This window comes from Jaculus jaculus, chromosome 1 (assembly GCF_020740685.1).
Source record: "Jaculus jaculus isolate mJacJac1 chromosome 1, mJacJac1.mat.Y.cur, whole genome shotgun sequence".
Classification (NCBI taxonomy): domain Eukaryota; kingdom Metazoa; phylum Chordata; class Mammalia; order Rodentia; family Dipodidae; genus Jaculus; species Jaculus jaculus.
The window spans coordinates 132,767,607-132,789,459 of record NC_059102.1 but is presented as its reverse complement, the minus strand read 5'-3'; the positions used below and the strand labels follow the sequence as shown (position 1 = coordinate 132,789,459).

General features: G+C 40.7%; 1 protein-coding gene across 1 annotated transcript; it reads right to left on the bottom strand.

Annotated features, from left to right (window-relative positions):
* Positions 1 to 2,426: 2,426 nt before the first annotated feature.
* On the bottom strand, positions 2,427 to 21,284 carry LOC101606105 (N-acetyllactosaminide alpha-1,3-galactosyltransferase-like 1). The gene is made up of 4 exons (XM_045131847.1): positions 21,280 to 21,284; positions 6,374 to 6,421; positions 3,817 to 3,954; positions 2,427 to 3,096 (listed from the first exon to the last, which is right to left on the bottom strand). The coding sequence occupies exons 1-4, from the start codon at positions 21,282 to 21,284 to the stop codon at positions 2,427 to 2,429; spliced, it is 861 nt and encodes a 286-aa protein (XP_044987782.1).
* Between the last annotated feature and the right edge of the window lie 569 nt (positions 21,285 to 21,853).

Here is a 21,853-nt window from a genome sequence, read left to right as displayed (position 1 = left end):
TTGACTTCCAAGCTTACTTATGTGGTTGTTAGTGGTATCAAGTTCTTTGAGGGCTGTTGGACTGAGTTCTTTGATTTATTGGTTAAAGGTTGCCCTTAGGGTCTTTTTTTTTTTTTTCTATGAGAACCTCTCTAACATGGTAATTTGTATATCAAAGCATGCCTTTAATCCCAGCACTTGGGAGGCAGAGGTAGGAGGATCACTGTGAGTTTGAGGCCATCCTGAGACTACAGAGTGAATTCCAGATCAGCCTGGACTAGAGTGAACCCCTACCTCAAAAAGTGAAAAGAAGAAGAAGGAGGAAGAGGAGGAGGAGGAGGAGGAAACTCTACTAACAAAACAGAGGTTGCAATCTTACGTAGTTTAGTCATGAAAGTGGCATGCCCTATTCTTTTTTTTTTTAAACAAACTCTTTGTTCATTTTTTATTTATTTATTTGAGAGCGACATACATAGAGAGAAAGACAGATAGAGGGAGAGAGAGAGAATGGGCGCGCCAGAGCTTCCAGCCTCCACAAACGAACTCCAGACGCGTGCGCCCCCTTGTGCATCTGGCTAACGTGGGACCTGGGGAACCGAGCCTCGAACCGGGGTCCTTAGGCTTCACAGGCAAGCGCTTAACCGTTAAGCCATCTCTCCAGCCCAGGAATGCCCTATTCTATTGGTTGGAAACAAAGTCAGTACCTCAGCTCACACTCAAGATAAGACAGTAGAGGCATTTTATGCAAGAACATGAAGTGGTTCACTGTAGGCCATCATGGATTTGCCTTCCACAGTTATCAGCAATATTCCCAGAATCCTTTACAATTTTAGTGCTAATAATACCTATCATTTAAAAATAGTTATTAGGGGCCGGAAGGATGGCTTAGCAGTTAAAGTTAAGGCATTTGCCTGCAAAGCCAAAGGACCCAAGTTTGATTCCCCAGGACCCACGTTAGCCAGATGCACAAGGGAGTGCATATGTCTGGAGTTCATTTGCAGTGGCTGGAAGCCCTGGTGCACCCATTCTTTCTCTCTTTCTCTTCCCCCCCTTGTTCTGTCAAAGAAATAAGTAAATAAAAATAAAATATTTTTTAAAATACTTATTAAGGGTGGGCATGGTGGAACACGCCTTTAATCATATCACTTGGGAGGCAGAGGTAGGAGGGCACCCTGAGACTACATAGTGTATTCCAGGTCAGCCTGGACTAGAGTGAGACCCTACCTTGAAAAACAGCAATAATAACAAAAATACTTATTAAGGCTGAGTTTTAATCTCTCAAAGGGGATACAAGTAACCAACTGCTACTTTGGAACCTCCAGTTCTGCTGACTATAGAAGCATGCCTCACTAAGTTTATGAAAGCATTTGTGATGTAGTTGAGATGGAAACACATTCTTACAGAGGTGATTACACCTTTTATTGAATCATTACAGCATTTTAGCCAAGTGTACCTTGTGATTTTTTTTTTGCACTTTCAAACTTGTGAAAGAAGTATTTATGGAAAGTTTTATCTCCCTTGCTAGATTAGACTCCCCTGGAGGACAAATTGTGTTTTAGCATTTCCCTGTCTCTGACTATACTCAGAAGAGTACCTTTATCATAGATTTCAATAAATATCTATTTAAAAGTAATACTCCTAAACTATTTTTAAAAATATGAGCTTAGGGCTGGAGATATGGCTTAGCGGTTAAGCGCTTGCCTGTCAAGCCTAAGGACCCCGGTTCGAGGCTCGATTCCCCAGATCCCATGTTAGCCAGATGCACAAGGGGGCGCACACATCTGGAGTTCGTTTGCAGAGGCTGGAAGCCCTGGCGCGCCCATTCTCTCTCCCTCTCTCTCTCTCTCTCTCTCTCTCTCCCTCTATCTGTCTTTCTCTCTGTGTCTGTCACTCTCAAATAAATAAAGAATTTAAAAAAATATGAGCTGAATATCTCTGTGCGTGTGTCAATAAGTTAGATATATAAGTGACAGAATGGCTTTAGTTCATCAAAATTCAGTCATATACTAGGAAACTGACCACTGAGAGAGAAGATGAAGCCCAAACAGCATATATCCCCGGACTAGACAGTGAGATCTGAGGAGCAGCTGGATGAATAATTTTTCACTTCAATATATCCCTTTGGCATGTGTACATGTACACATATATAGAATTTTCCTGCATTAGTCTGTATTTCTTCATCAAGGTCATTTTATACCTCTAATGTCATATTCTTTATAGTACTTAAAAATAACACACTACAAAATAATATCACATTAACATCATCCATTTATTCTTTACTTAAACTAGGTATAATCAAATGGTTCCAAATTCCAAGGATAAAAACAGTTTATTTTGGGAAATGGTACATTTTTGCAAGTTTCTAAAGACTGAAAAGTTTCACAAGTCTTATATTTGAGGTATTATTATGTTTCATTTATGTTGAGTCCACAAACCTAATGGTGCAATCACCATTTCATTTGTGGCTGGAATGCTATCTTAACATATCTGATTTGTGGAGGAGTTTTAAATTTTGGATCCCAGTTGTATTCTGGTGATAACAGCTTAGTGGGTTTGTTGACAAATAAATATTTGTTAAGGTGGCTTTCATAAGGGCTGTTAAGGTCATTTTCGATGTCATGTGCAAATCCCAATAGATAATGCGTAGTGAAGGCTAAAACATAATGGGGTGTGCCTCCCAAAATGGCACTATGGTAATAGAAATCTCCCTGTCCAAAGGGGATGAAAGCTGCTGATTCGGTTCTTCTCTCATATGGTAAATGACTGGGTTTTTGAAAATACCACCATGCATGGAGTTGAGCTACAGAGCTGCCCAGGGTTTCCACGCCAAAATCACTCTGGAAGATCTGGTTGATATCCATAGTGAAGACAAAGTCAACTTCATACTGGATGTGTTCTATGAGAACCATTTGAAAGTTCTCCATGTTTCTTATGATAATACTTGGCCATGTGCCATAATTAATTAGATTGAATAGTTTATATGTTCGAAGAGGACTCAGATTTATAGTAGGTAGGGAGTTGATGTCATCAGTGAAGATGTAAAATATGACATTGTAGCCAACCATAAAGTGCTTGTCAGCAGATTCTAAGAACTCTTCGAAGTACCAATCTGTAAATCTATGAGAAATAAAAAAAAATAATGAAGTCTAGCCAGGTGTGGTGGCACACACCTCTAATCCCAGCAGTCAAGGAGCAGAGGTAGGAGGATCACCCTGAGTTCAAGGCCACCCTGATACTACATAGTGAATTCCAGGTCAGCCTGGGCCAGAGTGAGACCCTACCTTGAAAAACCATAATAATAATAATAATAATAATAATAATAATAATAAAATCCATTAGGAGATATGTGTCATATAATTAATATGCAAGTCAGTGTTGGCAAAGATGATAAGAATATAGAAGTTGGATCTAGATCAAATCTATTGGTTAGTGATGTACTAAGTTTGGGGGCCTGAGGAGCCATAACATTTGTTGTAAATAACAGGAAAGAGAATTAAATGGATGTTAGTAAGGAAACTCAAGTAATGTTTAGTATTCAGCTAAGACAGGAGAAAATTACTTATCCCTGACAGTCAGCAATGGTGATAAGGGTTAAGAGTGAGTGGTTCTTTGGATATAGAAAGTCCACAAGTACTCATCCTCATTTTTCCAAAATAATAATAATAAAAAGAACCTGGTATGGTGGCATACAATCCCAGTATTCAGGAGGCAGACGTAGGAGGACTGCTGTGAGCTTGAAGCCACCTTGAGACTACAGAGTAAGTGCCAGGTCAGTTGGGCTAGTGCAAGACCACACCTCAAAAAACAAAACACAAGGCAAATATTAGTTGTACATACCTTCCAGTAGAAAACACAGCCAAGCCTATGGTAATGTTCAGCTGCTTATAATATCTTTCTAGGACCTGTCTTTTGTAAGTTCCTTCCCATATGATTGGAGCAAGCCAATTGGTCAATGTTATAACATCAGGACGTTTTCTGTTGAGTAAAGAAGAAACAAAACTAAGAGATATTTCATTATGACAGCAGGAGTTGTACAAGTCATAATAGCTAATATTAATGATAATATTATAATATACAATGTTATTATATTTTTTATAATATGTACTATAGAGTACTTACTATATACCAGCTCTGTGGTTAACTGTTTATATAACCACTTAATATTTGGGATGTCCTGTCAGGTGAGTATTACTATTGTCTTTGGTTTTCATATGAGGAAATGGACACAGATGATTGGTTGAGTAAATTGCTTAATAACACAGATAATAAATGACAAAGTCATGATTCAAGTTTCAACCCATTTAGCTCATGCTTGGGTTATTGTACTATACTGTCATTTGAGCCCAGTGATCATTTTCTTTTGAACTTTTACTACATTTAAATTTAGCTATCCTAGTGTGTAAACTTTCCTATGGCTGCTGTCTATAGCTGACAGAACCCCTGTTATTGTGTATGTTCTGGTATTTTTCTATCTTTCTTTTCCCCTTTTTCCCTGGAAGGTCTAGAATACTCCCTCCTTTCTACCTTTTCTCTGATTCATTACAATCATAGATGAAGCCTAGAAGAAAATAAGATTAGTCCAAAAGACAGAGAAAAGCCCTAGACTTGTTTCTGATTAATACCAACATGACAGTGGAAGTAACAGTGTTGGTAGTAATAAGTAATCTGGCAAAGCACAAGGCGCTAAGTCAAGCAAATCAGAATGCACATTTCAGAAAAAAAAAATTGAAGGAATTTAATTACAATCCTAGATTTAGACAAAGGTAAGATTTGGAAACCCTTTCGACAATATTAAATTATGATAATCATAAATAACAGCTCCTTAAAAATGCCTTCTCTTACTATTTGAAGGTTGTTTTTTTTTTGTAAAATGCAAAGCTATGTCTTTCTAAATGACTTTTATTTATTTAATTGCAGGCAGAGAGGGTTGAGTGTGGGGCGGGGGGAGATTATGGGCATGCCAGAGCCTCTAGCCATTGCAAATGAGCTCCAGATGCATGTGCCACTTTATGGCTTTATGTGGGTACTGGGGAATTGAATCTTGGATTCAGGCTTTGCAGGCAAGTGCCTTAACTGCTGACTAATCTCTCCAACCCTGACGTATTCTTTAACTCATTCGTTTCATACAGTTATTTTAAAAGTCTACCTGTACTGAGAACTTATAGGTCTGTACTTCTAGTTAAATCAGAACTTTAGGAATCAATTTTAAAACTGACCAGCTGCATTTTTGTCATAGTGACTAACATAAATCCAAAACTAATGTCACACACACACATGTGCACACAGATGTTTACTGGAACCTTATTTAGCTATTACTTAGACCAGCTCCCCAATTGTAAACCTTACAAAACTAGCATAGAATTGCCTAAATAAATTGATAAATGAATATAAAACCCTTGGACTGGAGAGCTGGATTAATGATTAAGATGCTTGCCTGCAAAGTCAAAGGAACAAGCTTTGATTCCCCAGATCCCATGTAAAACCAGATGCACAAGGTAGTGCATGCATCTGGAGCTCCTTTGCAGAGGCTGAAGGCCCTGGCATACCCATTCTCTCTGTCTTTATCTAACTCTTTCTCTCTCTAATAGATAGGTAAATAAAATATAATAAATAAATACAAAACCAAATGTTACACCATTAAAAGAAATATGCTTCTCCCCTGAGTGTTAAGGCTAAGTGAGAGTAATAGGGAGAATAGAAACCATTGAAACATGATGTATGCATACCTGAAAATGTCATAGTAAAATCCATTCAGTTTATAATTAATATGCTCCTCATAATAAAATTTAACAGGCTGGGTGTGGTGGCTCATGCCTTTATTTCAGCACTCAGAGGCAGAGGTAGGAGGATCACTATGAATTTGAGGCCACCCTGAGACTACATAGTGAATTCCAGGTCAGCCTGGGCTAAAGTGAGACCTTACCTTGAAAAAAAAAATAAAGTTGAGAGGAGTTAGCTATAGCATTTCAAGCTGTTTATAAAGACATTTTTTTCCCCTTTAATAGTACCAGCAATGTTAAGCTAGAAAAGTGTATAAGCTTTCTTATTACAACCCTTAACTGACTAATTCCTGAAACAGAGCCTAAATTTTTAAGTAGAAAACCTTAAAAGTTTAGCTGGGCATGGTGGCACATGCCTTTAATCCCAGCACTTGGGAGGCAGAGGTAGGAGGATGGACATGAGTTCAAGGCTGCCCTGAGACTACTTAATGAATTCTAGGTCAGCTTAGACTAGAGTGAGATCCTACCTCAGGAAAACCCCTCAAAAGTAAAAGTTATAAGTCCCCAAAACCTGCCAGTCTTATGTCTCAGCATCTACAACTTGATGATAGGAAAAAAAAAAAACTTCTTTACATTGAGTTATATTGTTATTTTGTAATCAAATTTTTTCTTACGTAGGATCAAACCAGTCTGAGAGCTGAAGTACTTTCTCATCATCATTCCTAGATACAAAGAGAAAAATTATCTTAGGAGTAAGCCACTCAACATATATTTAAGTCTATGATTTAATAGACACAGCTTGGCACTGGTTCTATAACTATGAACTGGAAGTTTATAGAAGAGCAGGAAAGACAGTATTAAACAGAAAAGCACAGTACAGAATGACAGGGGCTAAACAGGGAAAAGTAGAGTTCTGTGAAAACACATATATAAGTGGGACTTCCAAAGCTAATTTTATATGACATGCCTTCCCACAGCATAGCTGTCTTTCAAACAGTGTCATTGCATTCCTTGCAAAGAAGACCAAGCAGGGCATGCAGGCAGTCAGGATATAGATTTTTCTGTGTGAGGGAACTATATCATGTTACCAATTTCTTCCAGTACAGCCATGTTTCCATAGCAGTTTGCACTTAGTTTTATTCATATTAAATGAAATTTGGATGTTGCTAAGCAAGTTTTGTCTCACATTAACAGCCCATTGTTGGGAGGGTACTTTTGTGTATTACTACACTGAAGTGATGGTGAGAAATGCAAAGATTGGAATAAACTTCATTGTCCTCTCCCTCCCCCTTGCTTAAGATAAGTGCTCCTTTGTTGTTTTTGGTTCTTCTGTTTCATTGCATGTTTCCCAGTCTAGCTACCAGATTGTCCTGGCTCTGCCTTCTAACGCTGTCAGTGTGTTGGGACCACAGATGCATGCACCACTTTGTTTTTGGCTTCATATGGGTATTAGGGAGTTGACCTTGGGCTGACAGGCTTGCAAGCAAGACCCTTTTTTGTGTGTGGTTTTTTTGAGGTAGGGTCTCACTCTAGTCCAGGCTGACCTGGAATTCACTATGTAGTCTCAGGGTGACCTTGAACTCATGTGATCCTCCTACCTCTGCTTCCCGAGAGCTGGGATTAAAGACTTGAGCCACCATGCCCAGCTCAAGCAAGAGCTTTTAACCACTGATCCATCTCACCAGCCCCTTCACAGTATTATTAAATAACATCCCTGACAATATATGCTATGCTTGTTTTCCTGCCTTTATTCTTCTCCACATAGAATGCAAAATTCCTTAAGATTACTGATTTGGGCCAGATGTTGTGTCCCATACCTTTAATACCAGCATTTGAGAAGTAGAGGTAGGAGGATTGCTGAGAGTTTGAGACCCTACTTTGAAAAACAAACAAACAAACAAAAAGATTACTGATTTGGTTCATTGCTATTTCCCACTACCCAGAACAGGGGCTGGCACAAAGAATGTGGTCAATAAATATTTTTGAATGCTAAAAAAATGAAAGAAGTAATGTATATGTTCACCAAAGGAGAGAGTATATTTTTTGTTGACTTCATGCTTTAATGTTTTTTGGATAATGTTTAGCATTTTAGATCAACTCTGTCATCATTAAAGAGGATAATTCAGGGCTGAACAGACTGCTCAATTGTTAAGGCACTTGCCTGAAAAGCCTAACGATTGGGGTTCAATTCTCCAGTACCCATGTAAAGCCAGATGCACACTTGTGCATGCTTCTGGAGTTCATTTGCAGCAGCTAGAGATTCTAGCATGCCCATTCTCACTCTTTCTCTCTTTCTCTGTCTCTCTCTGCTTGCCAAAAATAATTAGTTTAGGAGCTGGAGAGATGGCTTAGTGATTAAGGCATTTGCCTGCAAAGCCAAAGGACCCAGGTTCAATTCCCCAGGACCCATGTAAGCCAGATGCACAAGGGGGCACATACATCTGGAGTTCAGTTGCAGTGGCTGGAGGCCTGGCACACACATTTTCTCTCTCCCTCTCTCCCTAACAAATAAATAAAAATAAACTTAAAAAATAATTAGTTAAATAAAGGAGGGTGCTGGTGGGATTGCTCAACAGTTAGGGTGCCTTTCTGCAAAGCCCAAGGACCTAGGATTGATTCTTCAGTACCCACATAAGGCCAGACGCACAAAATGTCACATGCGTCTGCATTGATGAGAATTTCAGGCCAGCCTGAGACTACAGAGTGAGTAAGTTAGCCTGGGCTAGAGTGAGACTCTACCTCAAAAAAATAAAGAGAGGACTTCTGGTTAAGATGGCTGCGTAGGAACCACGCCAAAGCCGCCTATGGGAGAAAAAGCCAAAATAAGCCCAGCAAAATATACTATCTTACTAAAAAGTGAGAAGTATAAGAAATTATCAACTGCAGCAGAGAAGTAGGAGAGATTCAGAGCCTCTAGAGCCCACAGAAGCAGGCAGAAGTGGCTCCAGCAGCAGCAGAACCAGGTCTGTGTGGCCAAAGCTGCAAGGCTCAGCGTGAGCTGCAGGAAAAGTCAGGTGAGGCAATGCCCCACTCACACCAGAGCTCCTTGCAAGCTCAAAAAAACGTGGAGAGGGGAGAAAGAGAAATCACCAGTGAAGATACTCATCAGCGGACACTATAAACCTTATAATTGGCCAGCCGGGCCAAATAAGCCAACTGGTGCAATAGTGGCACATCTGTTATGGGGAAAACCAACTGCCCTCTAATTGGACTGGAGGCCTGCTTCATGGGAGGGAATATATCCCTGGTACTGAAAACTTAAGACGGGATAGTCATAAGCCCTAGGGGTGTAACATCTGCTGTTGTCTGGCCAAATGTATATACTAAGCTTATCAAACTGCCCAGTAAGCACTTCTCTTAATGTTCACATCCTTATATTAAAGCTACTCTCACTTTTGGTTGAGAATCTTCTTTTTTCAGATGGCAATGACCTTGGGATGACTCAGAAGGTATCATGGTGATGGAAAGAAATGACTGCAGTGTTCAGTACTGCAATATCTGTATCACATCTTCCAAGGCTCAGGGTCTAATATGGAAGAGGTGGCGGAAAGAATGTAAGAGCCAAAGGAAGGGTAGGACTCCATACAACATGCTCCCTCCAGACACAAAATGGCCTGGATATCCATGGTCTCACAGTGCCTGATACTACCTGCATAAAACCATCATAAGAGGAGGAAAAGATCAAGATATCAAAAGTAAATGAGAGACTGATTGAGATGGGGAGGGGGTATGATGGAGAGTGGAGTTTCAAAGGGGTAAGTGGTGGCAGGGAGGGAGGGTATCACCATGGGGTATTTTTTATAATCATGGAAGTTGTTAATAAATTTAAAAAAAAAAAAACATGGAGGGAGGATGGCAGGGACCAACAGAGGAGCACCTTATGAGGAAGAGGATCATAAGAACCAGGGGGAAAATTTCAGTCATCCACAGCTTCCCTTCCCCCATCACCAGCACAAGTGACAGTACACGCCAGAGACCTGGGAAAGGGAGCTCACCTACACAGCACCTGGCACAGGTGATCAGAGCAGCGATCCAGTGACCCAGCCAGCTTACCTGAGCCTACAGCACAACAAAGAGGGACCCAAGCAGGAGGGCAGCACAATTGAGACCAAAACCACCCCCAAATATGACTGGGACTACAGCAGGTCATTATCCACCAAATAATCCTGGTATATAGGCTTGAATCAGAAGTGGTAATTGCACCTTTGTTAAATCTGTTGGATGGTCCGATTTGCCATTCTTTTTTTTAAAAATATTTTTGTTGTTTATTTTTATTTATTTATTTATTTGAGAGAAGCAGATACAGAAAGAGAAGGATGCAGAGAGAGAGAGAGAATGGGTACACCAGGGCCTCCAGACACTGCAAATGATCTCTAGACACATGTGCCACCTCATGCATGTGGCTTATGTGGGTCCGGGGAATCAAGCCTCAAACCGGGGTCCTTAGGCTTCCCAGGCAAGTGCTTAACTGCTAAGCCATCTCTCCAGCCCGTATTTGCCATTCTTGAATAAGCGATATTTGGCTTTGTCATTTGGTGCTTCCTGATTTATAGTGTCTTTGTTTCCTCTTCTGTTATTCATTAGGGAGGGGTCTCCTTTGGTCACAAGCTGACTTGGAACCCTCAACAGACCAGAAATCTTAGCCTCCTAGTTCACAGGATTAAGGGTGAGGGGCCACACACATCCTAAGGGACTGTGACTTTGTTAGAGGATATGGTTGTTATAATACCTACTCTTGCATAAATATTCTGTGCTGTTTTTCATTGAATGTGTATATTGTTTAGTTAAATTTTAGAAACTGCTTGTATTCTGTTCTTCTCACTCTACTTGAATACTTCCATAGCAGGCAAACCCAACATCTAGGGTCACTTATGTAGTTACTCTGAGTGTCTTAAGAGCCACACCTAGCACCTTAAGCTCCTGCCCTGAAGATATATAACATCAGATTAATTGATACATCTAATAATACTGCAGATAATTAGAAAATAGAGGCATTAAATTAATCCAAGATGCAAAAATATGTATAACACAAGAAACACAAAAAACCAAGACAACATGAATCCACTAAAAAGTATTAATGCATCAGAAATGACCTCCTATGAGATGGATTTAGAAAAAATGCTTGAGAAAGAGTTCAAAAGAATGATTATAAAGATGTTCAAAGAAATCAAAGGGGAAATCAAAGAAATGAAAGAAGACAAAGGAAATCAATTTAATGAAATAAGGAGGTCAATACAAAACATAACTAAGGAAATAGAATTAATAAAGAAAAACCAGTCAGAATTACTAGCAAGGAAGAACACAGTCAATGAAATAAAAAACCCTAGAAAATCTCACCAGTACAATGAATGAAGGAGAGGACAGAATAGCTAAACTAGAAGACACAGTGGTAAATCTAATACAGTCAAACAAAGAGAAAGACAAACTAATAGGAAAGTGTGATTGGGAATTTTAAGATATTTGGGACACTATGAAAAGATCAAACATAAGAATTCTGGGTGCCAGGCACAGTGGTGCACGCCTTTAATCCCAGCACCGGGGAGGCAGAGGTAGGAGGATTGCTGTGAGTTCAACGCCACCCTGAGAATACATAGTGAATTCTAGGCCAGCCTGGGCTAAAGCAAAACCCTACCTCGAAAAACAAAAACAAAAAGCAAACAACAGCAACAAAAAAGAATTCAGGGTATAGTAGAAGGAGAAGAATTTCACTCCAAAGGCATAGTAGGTGTTTTCAACAAAATCATAGAAAAAAATTTCCCCCAAATTGGGAAAGAGATGCCAGTGCAGATACAGGAATTCTTTAGAACACCAACCAGACAAAACCTGGAAAGAACCTCTCCTTGTCATATTATAATTAAATTACCAAACATACAAACAAAGAAAATATATTGAAAGCAGTTAGAGACATAAATTAAGTCACATACAAAAGCAAGGCCATGATCAGATTACTCAACACAAAGTTCAAATGGATTCAAGACCTTAACATCAGACCTGAAACTCTGAAACTGCTAGATGAAAAAGTAGGGGAAACTCTTCAACATATTGGTCTTGGCAAAGACTTTCTGAATATAACCCCAATTGCTCAGGCCATGAAGCCCACATTAACCTCTGGGATCTCATGAAATTACAAATGTTTTGTACAGCAAAAGACACTGTGAATAGAGCAAAAAGGCAACCTACAGAATGGGAGAAAAAAATTGTCAGTATATATCTGATAGAAGATTAATTTTTAGGATATACAAAGAACTCAAAAAATTAAATAATAAGAAATAAAACAACCCAATTAAAAAATGGGCTATGGAACTAAATAGAGAGTTCTTAAAAGAAGAAATACAGATGGCATATAAACATCTAAAAAGATGTTCTACATCCCTAGTCATCAGAGAAATGCAGATTAAAACTACGTTGAGATTCCATCTCACTCCTGTCACATTGGCTGCCATCATGAAAACAAATGACCATAAATATTGGCGAGGATGTGAAAACAGAGGAACCCTTCTACACTGTTGGTGGGAGTGCAATCTGACCTAGCCATTGTGGAAATCAGTGTGGAGGTTCCTGAGACAACTAAAAATAGATCTACCATATGACCCAGCTATAGCACTTCTAGGCATATATCTTAAGGACTTGTCTCACTACCTTAGAGATACTTTCTCAATCTTGTTTATTGCTGCTGTAAATGGAATCAGCCTAGATGTCCCTCATCTGATGAATGAAGATATGGCACATTTACACGACAGAGTTCTACTCAGAGGTAAAGAAATATGAAGTTATGAAATTTGCAGGAAAATGGATGGATCTGAAAAGGATTATAGTAAGTGAGGTAACCCAGGCCCAGAAAGTCAAACATCACATGTTCTCTCTCATATATGAAGTATGGATCCTAGCTACAAATGACTGGATTTCTGTGTGAGTAGGAATAAAACTCGGTAGCAGAGCCGGGCGTGGTAGTGCACGCTTTTAGTCCCAGCACTCGAGAGGCAGAGGTGGGTGGATCGCTGTGAGTTTGAGGCTGCTCGGAGACTGCATAGTGAATTCCAGGTCAGCCTGGACTAGAATTAGACTCTACCTAGAAAAACAAAACAAAAAAAAACACCTCAGTAGCAGAGACCAGTAAGCTAGAAAGCTGATATACAGGGAATAGAAAGGCGGTGGTGGTTGGGGGGGGGGTTAATAGGATGGTATTGTATATATGTAAGTAGAACCGATTAATGGGGGGTGAAAATGCCTAAGTGATGTCAGGGAAAGAGATTGAGTAAAGGCAAGGTGGAGGGAGGGCTAATCAAAGTCTAAGAGGATATAACTAAGTCATATGGAAACCCACGGTTTTGGATAATAGAATACTCAGAAGCCATAAATTGTTACTAGAAATTTTTCATTGCCAGGGATAGTATACCTTCCAGTGAGTTGTTGGCCAGGGAAGTCACTGATACCCCTAACACATTATAGGCCATTGCCAAGGCTCCTTGTTTCCCACCAGGAATAGATGGTAAAACCCTACTGCTGAAGATGCCATATACTTGGCCTGCAAGGCCACTGAGAAATCCTGCTGGAACTGAGCTGATAACCTCCTCCATGTAGACCAGCTGACAGAAAGCTGGAAAAAGCCATGCTTCATGAAGTTCAATGGGAGAGAGAGAGAAATCATCACTGACGATAATCAACAGTGGACTCTGCAAGCCTTATACTTGGCCAGACAGGCCAAATGAGTCAACGGGTGCAATAGTGGCATGTCTGTTATGGGGGAAACCATTGGCCCTCTAATTGGACTCGAGGCCCGCTCCATAGGAGGGAATACATTCCTGATACTGAAAACCTACAACAGAGGTAGTCATGAGCCCTAGGGTTGTAATGTCTTCTGCTGTCTGGCTAAATCTATATACTATGCTCATCAAACTGCCCAGTAAGCACTTCTGTTAATGCTCATACTCATATATTAATGCTAGTCTCACTTTTGGTTAGAGAACCTTCTCTTTTCAGATGGCAGTGAGTGGGTGCTGAGAAATGACAGAGGAGTGCTCAGCACTACAGTATCTCCATCACACCTTCCAAGGTTCAGGGTTTATTGCAGAAGAGGTGGTGGAAAGAATGTAAGAGCTAAAGGAAGGGTGGGACTCCTCACAATGTGCTCCTCCAGACACAAAATGGCCTGAATATCCATGACTTCACAGTGTCTGACACTACCTACACAAGACCATCATAAGAGGAGGAAAAGATGATGACATCAAAATAAAAGAGAGACTAATTGAGAGAGGTAGGGGATATAAAGGAGAGTGGAGTATCAAAGAGGAAAGTGGGGGGCGAGGGAGGGAATTACCATGGGATATTGTTTACAATCATGGAAGTTGTCAATAAAAAAAATTGCCGGGTGTGGTGGCACACACCTTTAATCTCAGCACTTGGGAGGCAGAGGTAGGAGGATCACTGTGAGTTTGAGGCCACCCTGAGACTGCATAGGGAATTCCAGGTCAGGCCAAACTACAGTGAAACCCTACCTCGAAAAATAAAATAAAAAAATAAATTTTTAAAAATAAATAGATAAAGAGAATGACTTGCCAATGGCTTCTATTTACCTGAAACGATGCTTCATTAATGTCAGCAATATAGCAAGTAAACTCAGTAACAGTATTTTTCTTTTAGACATAATTCTTTCCTAAAAATGGAAGAGAAAAAGAATTTTTTTGAAAGTGAAAAATTGTCTTTTCATTTTCTTACAACACATTTATGCAAATTTAGCCCCAATTTCAGTGTCAGGTTTGAGATTACTAGGAACAAGGTCTAATTTGAGACAGGAGAACTACCTGTTCTGTTTGAAGTGCCTAAAAGTCTTCCTTTAGAGTCGGGTGTGGTGGTGCATATAACTTTAATCCCAGCATTTGAGAGGCAGAGGTAGAAGGATCACTGTGAGTTCAAGGCCACTCTGAGTGAGACTCCATAGTGAATTCCAGGTCAGCCTGGGCTAGAGTGAGACCCTACCTCAAAACAACAACAACAACAAAATCTTTCTTTGGGATGCCAACTGATCTTTTATAGATTTGGGTGCACACTGTCTAGAATGTTCTTTCATTTTGTGCACCCTGGGGCAGGGGAGATACTCAGCCATGAAAGACGCTTGCTTGTAATACCTACAGGCCAGGTTCAATTCCCCAGCTACCCATGTAAATCCGTACAGGTATTTGCTTGTGGTGACAATAAACTCTAGTGTGTACACACACACACACACACACACACACACACACACACACACACACACACACAAATAAATAATTTTGTAAAAATGTACACCATGATAGCCTGACAAACAAAGCTCTTGAATTTCACTTAGATTTTTTTCTGAAAATAAAATAATTATGAAGATGCACTGGGGTCTATCTTGTCCCCATGTTGACTTCTTTTAAATAATGTTTTAAATTTTTTAATTTATTTGCAAGCAAAGACAGATAGAGAGGAGACAGAGAAAATGGACATGCTAGGACCTCCAGCCAGTGCAAATAATCTACAGATGCATGTGCCACTTTGAGCATCTGGCTTTTATGTGGGTTCTGGGAAATCAAACTCAGGTCATTAGGCTTTGTGATGGTTAAGTTGTCAATTTGATCTGTTTAGTAATCCACAGATATCCCTTTAGGGTGGGTCTCTGAGGTTGCTTCCAGGAAGTGTTAACTGAAGGAGGAAGCCCTTACCCTAGGCTGAGCCCTTCCCCCAGAGCCCAGGGTCCCTCTCAGATGGAAATATTATATAAGGAAGCTCTGAGTAAAAAGAGCCCCTTCCGTCCACTTGGCTGCCTGAGCTGCTGGCTGCCTTCCAGCATGGATTGAAGACCAGCACAGACTGAAGACCAACTGAAGGCCCTTGTGGCTTGAAACCCAGCCGCTCCTCAGGAAGCCTACAGGCCTTCCGTGCCGGATTGGGACTGCTGAGGCATCTGGCCATGCGGACCGAGCAGCTACCAGGTTCTTTGATTCTCTGGCCTGCAACTATTGAACTACTGTAAGCTAATCCAATAAATTCCTCTCTTTCTTTTCTTTTCTTTTCTTTTCTTTTCTTTTCTTTTCTTTTCTTTTCTTTTCTTTTCTTTTTTTTTTTGAGGTAGGATCACACTCTAGTTCAGGCTGACCTGGAATTCACTTTGTGCTCTCAAACTCTCAGTAATCCTCCTACTGCTGCCTCCCGAATGCTGGGATTAAAGGCATGTGCCACCATGCCCAGCTAAATTCTCTTTTAATATAATTCATCCTATTGGTTATATTCCTCTAGAGAATCCTGACTTATACAGCAGGCAAGCACCTTCACCACTTAGCCACCTCTCCAGCCCCCATGTTGACTTATGTATTTTTTACACAAAGACAGTAAGATCAATAATCAACTAAAAGACTTCAGGATTGGGCCTGGAGAGATGGCTTAGCAGCTAAAAGCACGAGTTGGCAAAGCCTGACAACCTGGGTTCAATTCCTCAGTACCTATGTAAAGTCAGATGCACAAAGTAGTGCATACATCTGGAGTTTGTTTGCATTGGCAAGAGGTCCTGGTGTGCCCATTCATTCTTTCTCTCCCCTTAAAAATAAGTAAATATACGGGCTGGAGGGATGGCTAAGTGGTTAAGGCATTTGCCTGCAAAGCCAAAGGACCCAGGTTCGATTCCCCAGGACCCACGTTAGCCAGGTGGTACATGTGTCTGGAGTTCATTTGCAGTGGTTGGAGGCCCTGGTGCACCCATTCTCCCACCACCACCACCTTTTCTCTGTCAAATAAATAAATAAATGAAATTAACATAAAAGTAAATATGCAAATCTATTATTTATTTATTTGAGAGTGACAGACAGACAGAAAGAGGCAGATAGAGAATGGGTGTTCCAGGGCTTCCAGCTACTGCAAACGAACTCCAGACATATGTGCCACCTTGTGCATCTGGCTTACATGACCACTGGGAAATTGAACCTGGGTCCTTAGGCTTCAAGTGCTCAACCACTGAGTCATCTCTCCAGCCCTAGGAGCTCATCACTGAAGTAGACCTAAAATGAACCCAACATGGCTCAGGGAAATTTGTGGAAGAGGGTGTGAAAAGATTGTTAGAGCTACATGTAGGGTCATTATGCACAGAGACATTGCCTCTTACCTATAACTGATGGCTAACGCCACAATGCATGACCCATATTCTCCAATGAGGAGGGTCTCCGCAGAGGGGAGAGGGCAGGGAGGAGGCTAACAATGGTACCAACATGACTGTATACACACTGTATACATAACTAATAATAATGATAATTTTTAAAAGGCACTTGAAAAAATAAGTAAAATATTTTAAAAGACTTCAAGATTAATCATCAAAATATATGAGCTGTCCAAATAAACAGTGATTGAAACTCACCAAAACTCTAAGACCCCCCCCCCCCCAAGTGAAATCTTTGGCTCCAACCTGATACCTTGAGCTTGTGAGGGAGGTATTAGGGATGTATAAATGCAAACTGGTTTGGAGAGGAATCATTCAAGAGCAGATCTTGCCTTTGGGTTATGAATTGGAATAAAATAGAAGTTTCCAATGTTTAATTTTTGGACAACCAGGTGTTATATAGGTCTATACTTTTTAATACAGTGACCATTGGCCACTTGTGGCTAGTGAGTATGTGAAACACTGGTGGTCTAAATAGTGAAGTCTGGAGTTTTAGTACCAAAAAGAAAAAAGAAAAAAAAAAAAAGAATTTAAGGGCTGGGAGATGGCTCAGCAGTTACACGCTTGCCTGCAAAGCTTAACAACCTGTGTTTGATTCCCAAAAACTCATGTAAAGCCAGATGCACAAAGTGGCACATGCATATGAAGTTTGCTTGCAGGGCTGGAGGCCCTGGTGTGCCCATTCTCTCTGTTTCTCTTCTATCTCGCTCTGCTTGCAAATAAATAAAACATATTTTTAAAAAAGAATTTAAGATATTTCTTTTTTTTTTTTTTTGAGGCTGGGCCTCAGTCTAGTCCAAGCTGACCTGAAACTCACTCAAATTCATGGTGATGCTCCTACCTCAGCCTCCTGAGTGCTGGGATTAGAGGTGTGAACCACTGCCTGGCTAACCTCAAAAAAATTTTTATTTAACTTTATTTATTTATTTGAGAGAGAGAAAGAGGAAGAGAGAAGGAAAGAGAGAACGGGTGTGCCGGGGCCTCTAGCCATTGCAAACAAACTCCAGATGTGTGCCTCCCCTTGTGCATCTGGCTTATGTGAGTCCTAGGGAATTGAACTGAGGTCCTTTGGCTTTGCAGGCAAACGCCTTAACCTCTAAGCCATCTCTTCAGCCCAAACCTCAAAATTTTTAATATTGACTAAGGTTAAAATGAGTTAAAACAAAAACAAAAAAAATGAGTGGGTTAAAAAAAATGTTTTACTAAAACAATTTACATGTTTCTTCTTTCCTCTTTGTAATGTGGTTTCTAGAATATTTAAAGAGACAAATGTGACTGACATTTCTATTGAAAGTTCTTCACTAGGCACTATACCGGGCTTCAGTGGGGTACACTTATATGTGTCCCAACAATGTGAAATGATCACCGTTTAGATTCAAGATCATTTGGAATAATGTTTGAATGAGATAGACTGCTGTTCATTTGGCCAGGTGATTTTTTCTGGCCACGTGCCCTCACTGACACTATTCTGAAGTCAGTAGTTGGTTGATTTGTTACCTACTATTCTCTACAATACACAGTTTAGAGAAGACCCCAGCTATGATTTTTACTATGATCACCCAAGAGTGAATACAGTCCCTTCCCAAAAGTCACTTTACCTTTAGTTTTAGTAATGTAAAGAGGAGGTCTAGGAGAAAAACCTCATGTCAGGTGTCATACATTACTCTTCTGCTGCTTGTGCCTTCTACTGCCAGTGACGTCACCAAGTTCCTTTGACAATGGAAGCGTTGGAAAGTCAGTGTCATAATGACACCTGTGGCAAGAGCTTGTCCAGTCTGAAAAATAAGAGGATTGAGGTTTCCTTTGTCGTCTCCCTCATCTTCATTTACAATTAATAATTACTTTCAGAAATGTGTTTTTTGTTTTCAAGCCAGGGTGACCCGGAACTCAGTTCTTCGCCCCAGTCTGGCTTCAGATTCACAGGGATCTTCTTACTAAAGGCATGTAACTGCCTGCCTCGCCGTCAGAACTGTACTTTGAGTGACTCATATATGTGCATGTGGATGGATGACAGAGGAAAAGTAAAACCACCTTTCTTTTCTGTACTCTTTTAGAAATTGTCTAATTATCTCAGGCATAGCTAACTTATTATCACTCCTTCTGAGAATGTTTTGAAAGCAGTTTTATGATTGTAGAACTGTATTTTCATGTTTTAAAATTTGTCAAGTACATAAAAAACATAAGGAAAACTGGCAATCAAACATAATACTGAGATTATGTCCTGAGAGCCACACTTAATTTTAAATTATAATAAGTACCTTACTGACCTTTCTTTTTTTTAAACTAATTTTGTTTTCATTATTAAAAAGATATGGGCAGGGGCTGGAGAGATTGCTTAGTGGTCAAGTGCTTGCCTGTGAAGCGTAAGGACCCTGGTTCAAGTCTCGACTCCCCAGCACCATGCAACTGAAGTTCATATGCAGTGGCTGGAGGCCCGGGTGTGCCCATTCTCTCTCTTTCTCTCTCTCTTTTGGTCTGTCTGTAGCTCTCTCAAGTAAATTATAAATAAACAAATTTTTTTTAAAGATATGGACAGCTGGGCATGGTGGCGCACGCCTTTAATCCCAGCACTCGGGAGGCAGAGGTCAGAGGATCACTGTGAGTTCGAGGCCATCCTGAGACTACATAGTGAATTCCAGGTCAGCCTGAACTAGAGTGAAACCCTACCTTGAAAAAAAAAATAAAAGAAATGGGCATGTGTGTACAAGATGAAAATTCTAATGGAAAAGGGGAGTTGATGAATGTCTTCCATCCTAGCACCAAGATATATAGTTTTTGAGGTCGGATCTTGCTTTAGACTTATTTATTTGCTTGAGGAAGAGTGAGAGAGGAAGAGGTAGATAGAAAGACCTCTAGCTACTGCCAACCAACTCCAGACAGATGTGCCACCTTGTGCATCTGGCTTACATGACCACTAGGAAAGCAAATCTGGGTCCTTAGGCTTTATAGGCAAATGCCTTAACTGCTAAGCCGTCTCTCTAGCCCTATATTTTATTTTCTGATTTATATCTTTGACTGTTATATGTGCATATAATGTAATTTGGTCACATTTAACTATTTTGTCCAACTCCCATTCCAATGAACCTTTTCTTTCCAACTATTCCCACTTCTGCTTTAGGGCATTTGTCCCACTGAGTCTATTTAGGGTTTCTTGCAGGTGTGTGGGTTGATAGTTATGTACGGGAGCATGAGCTATTTACCAGTGACTACATCACTGAAGAAAATCCCCATTTCCCAGCAACCATTAAATGACATTAACTCCTCAGGGAGAGGTGGGAGCCTCATGAGCCCCTCAACTATCTATGACCAAATATTGATGGGCCTAATCTTGAGCAGGTAACCATAGCTGCTGTGAGTTCATGGTGCAGCCTTCCACAGCACTGCGCCCCCTCCCCCAATCTCTCACTTTCCTCCCTCCCTCTCTTCCATAATGTTCCCTGCGCCTTGGGGAGGGTGATGTAGATGTCCCACTTAGGCCTGAGCATTTAATAGTAACTGGTTCTCTGCAATTTGATGAATTTTCAGTCACCTCAGTCATCACTGTCCACTGCAAGAAGAAGCTTTTGGGCTGGGGAGATGGCTCGCTGTTTAAAGGCACTTACATTCAAAGCCTGCAAGCCTGAGTTTAATTCCCCTGCTTGGCTGGGTTCAATCCCCTGTGCCTAGGAAAGCCAGATGTAGAGTGGTGCATGCATCTGTGATCCCAATGCCCCTATGACAATGGGTGACAGAACCAGGAGAATCCAAAGCTCAAGGGTGGGCCAGCTAGTCTGACATTTATTTGCAGTTTGGCAGTTCATTTACAGTGGGAAGAGACCCTGTTTCAAAGATGGTGGCGCACAGACACCTCGAAGTTGCTCTCTGACCTCCATATGCATGGCATGACATGCATGCATGTGTGTGCACACACATGCGTGTGCACACACACACACAAAACAAAAATGGTTTTAAAAGCTTCTCTGCCAAATCTGAAAGTATCACTAATCTGTGGGCATAAATATAAATATTTAGGAAGCAGTTTGATAGGCACAAAATATCCTTTAACCAAAAAAACAGGATCCTCCTAAGGGCCTATGTCCTTCCTAGTACAGGTGTTTGACTAGACTTTTAGTACCAGGCATGAATTCCTTCTTGCGGAGTGGGCCTCAAATCCAAATATACAGTGGTTGGTTACTTCCATAATAGTCATGCCACTATTACACCAATGGCTTTAGGGGGAAAGCTACCACTCTTGTTTGGCTAAATAGATATATTATGTCTACCAATTTGCCCTCTAAGTGTTCTTGTCCATATGTTAATGCTACTCTCATTTTGTTAGAGAAGCTTCTATTTTCACATGGTGGCGACTAATGGGGTCACTCAAAACTCATCCAAGTGCTGAGAAGAAGTGGCAGTGGAGTGAGTATTCATTACGGCATCTCTATCACACCCCTGCAAGGCTCAGGGACCATTGTAGAGGAGGTGGCAGAAAGAATGTAAGAGCCAATGGTAGGGGAGGAGTGCTTTGGAATATTGCCTTCCTGACACAAAGTGCATGTGCTTTCATGACCTCACAGTAGCTGACGCTACTGACAAAACAACTGCACAACAGGAAAGAAATAGACATTAAAATAGAAGAGGGACTAATTGAAAAGAGGGGGTTCATTAGCTAAGGGAGGGGAGGGGACAAAGGAGAATGTAGGAAGGGATTATGATGAGGGTACATTGTGTGTATATATATTGAGGCTGTCAATAAAAAGGTTTTTAGAAGCTGGGTGTGGTGGCATATGTCTTTTAATCCCAGCCCTCGGGAGCCAGAGGTAGGAGGACCACCATGAGTTCAAGGCCATCCTGACTAGAGTGAAACCCTACCTCAAAAAGCCAATTATTAAAAAAAGGCTTTTAGGGCTGGAGAGATAGCTTAGCAGTTAAGTGCTTGCCTGTGAAGCCTAAGGACCCCGGTTCAAGGCTCGATTCCCCAGGACCCACGTTAGCCAGATGCACAAAG

Excerpts from the sequence above, each read along its gene's own strand:
- LOC101606105 (XM_045131847.1), bottom strand. Across the intron at positions 3,955-6,373 it reads TCAGACTGGTTTGATCCTAC|AAAACGTCCTGATGTTATAA; the intron begins GTAAGAAAAAAT and ends TTTACTCAACAG. Across the intron at positions 3,097-3,816 it reads GCTGTGTTTTCTACTGGAAG|ATTTACAGATTGGTACTTCG; the intron begins GTATGTACAACT and ends TATTTCTCATAG.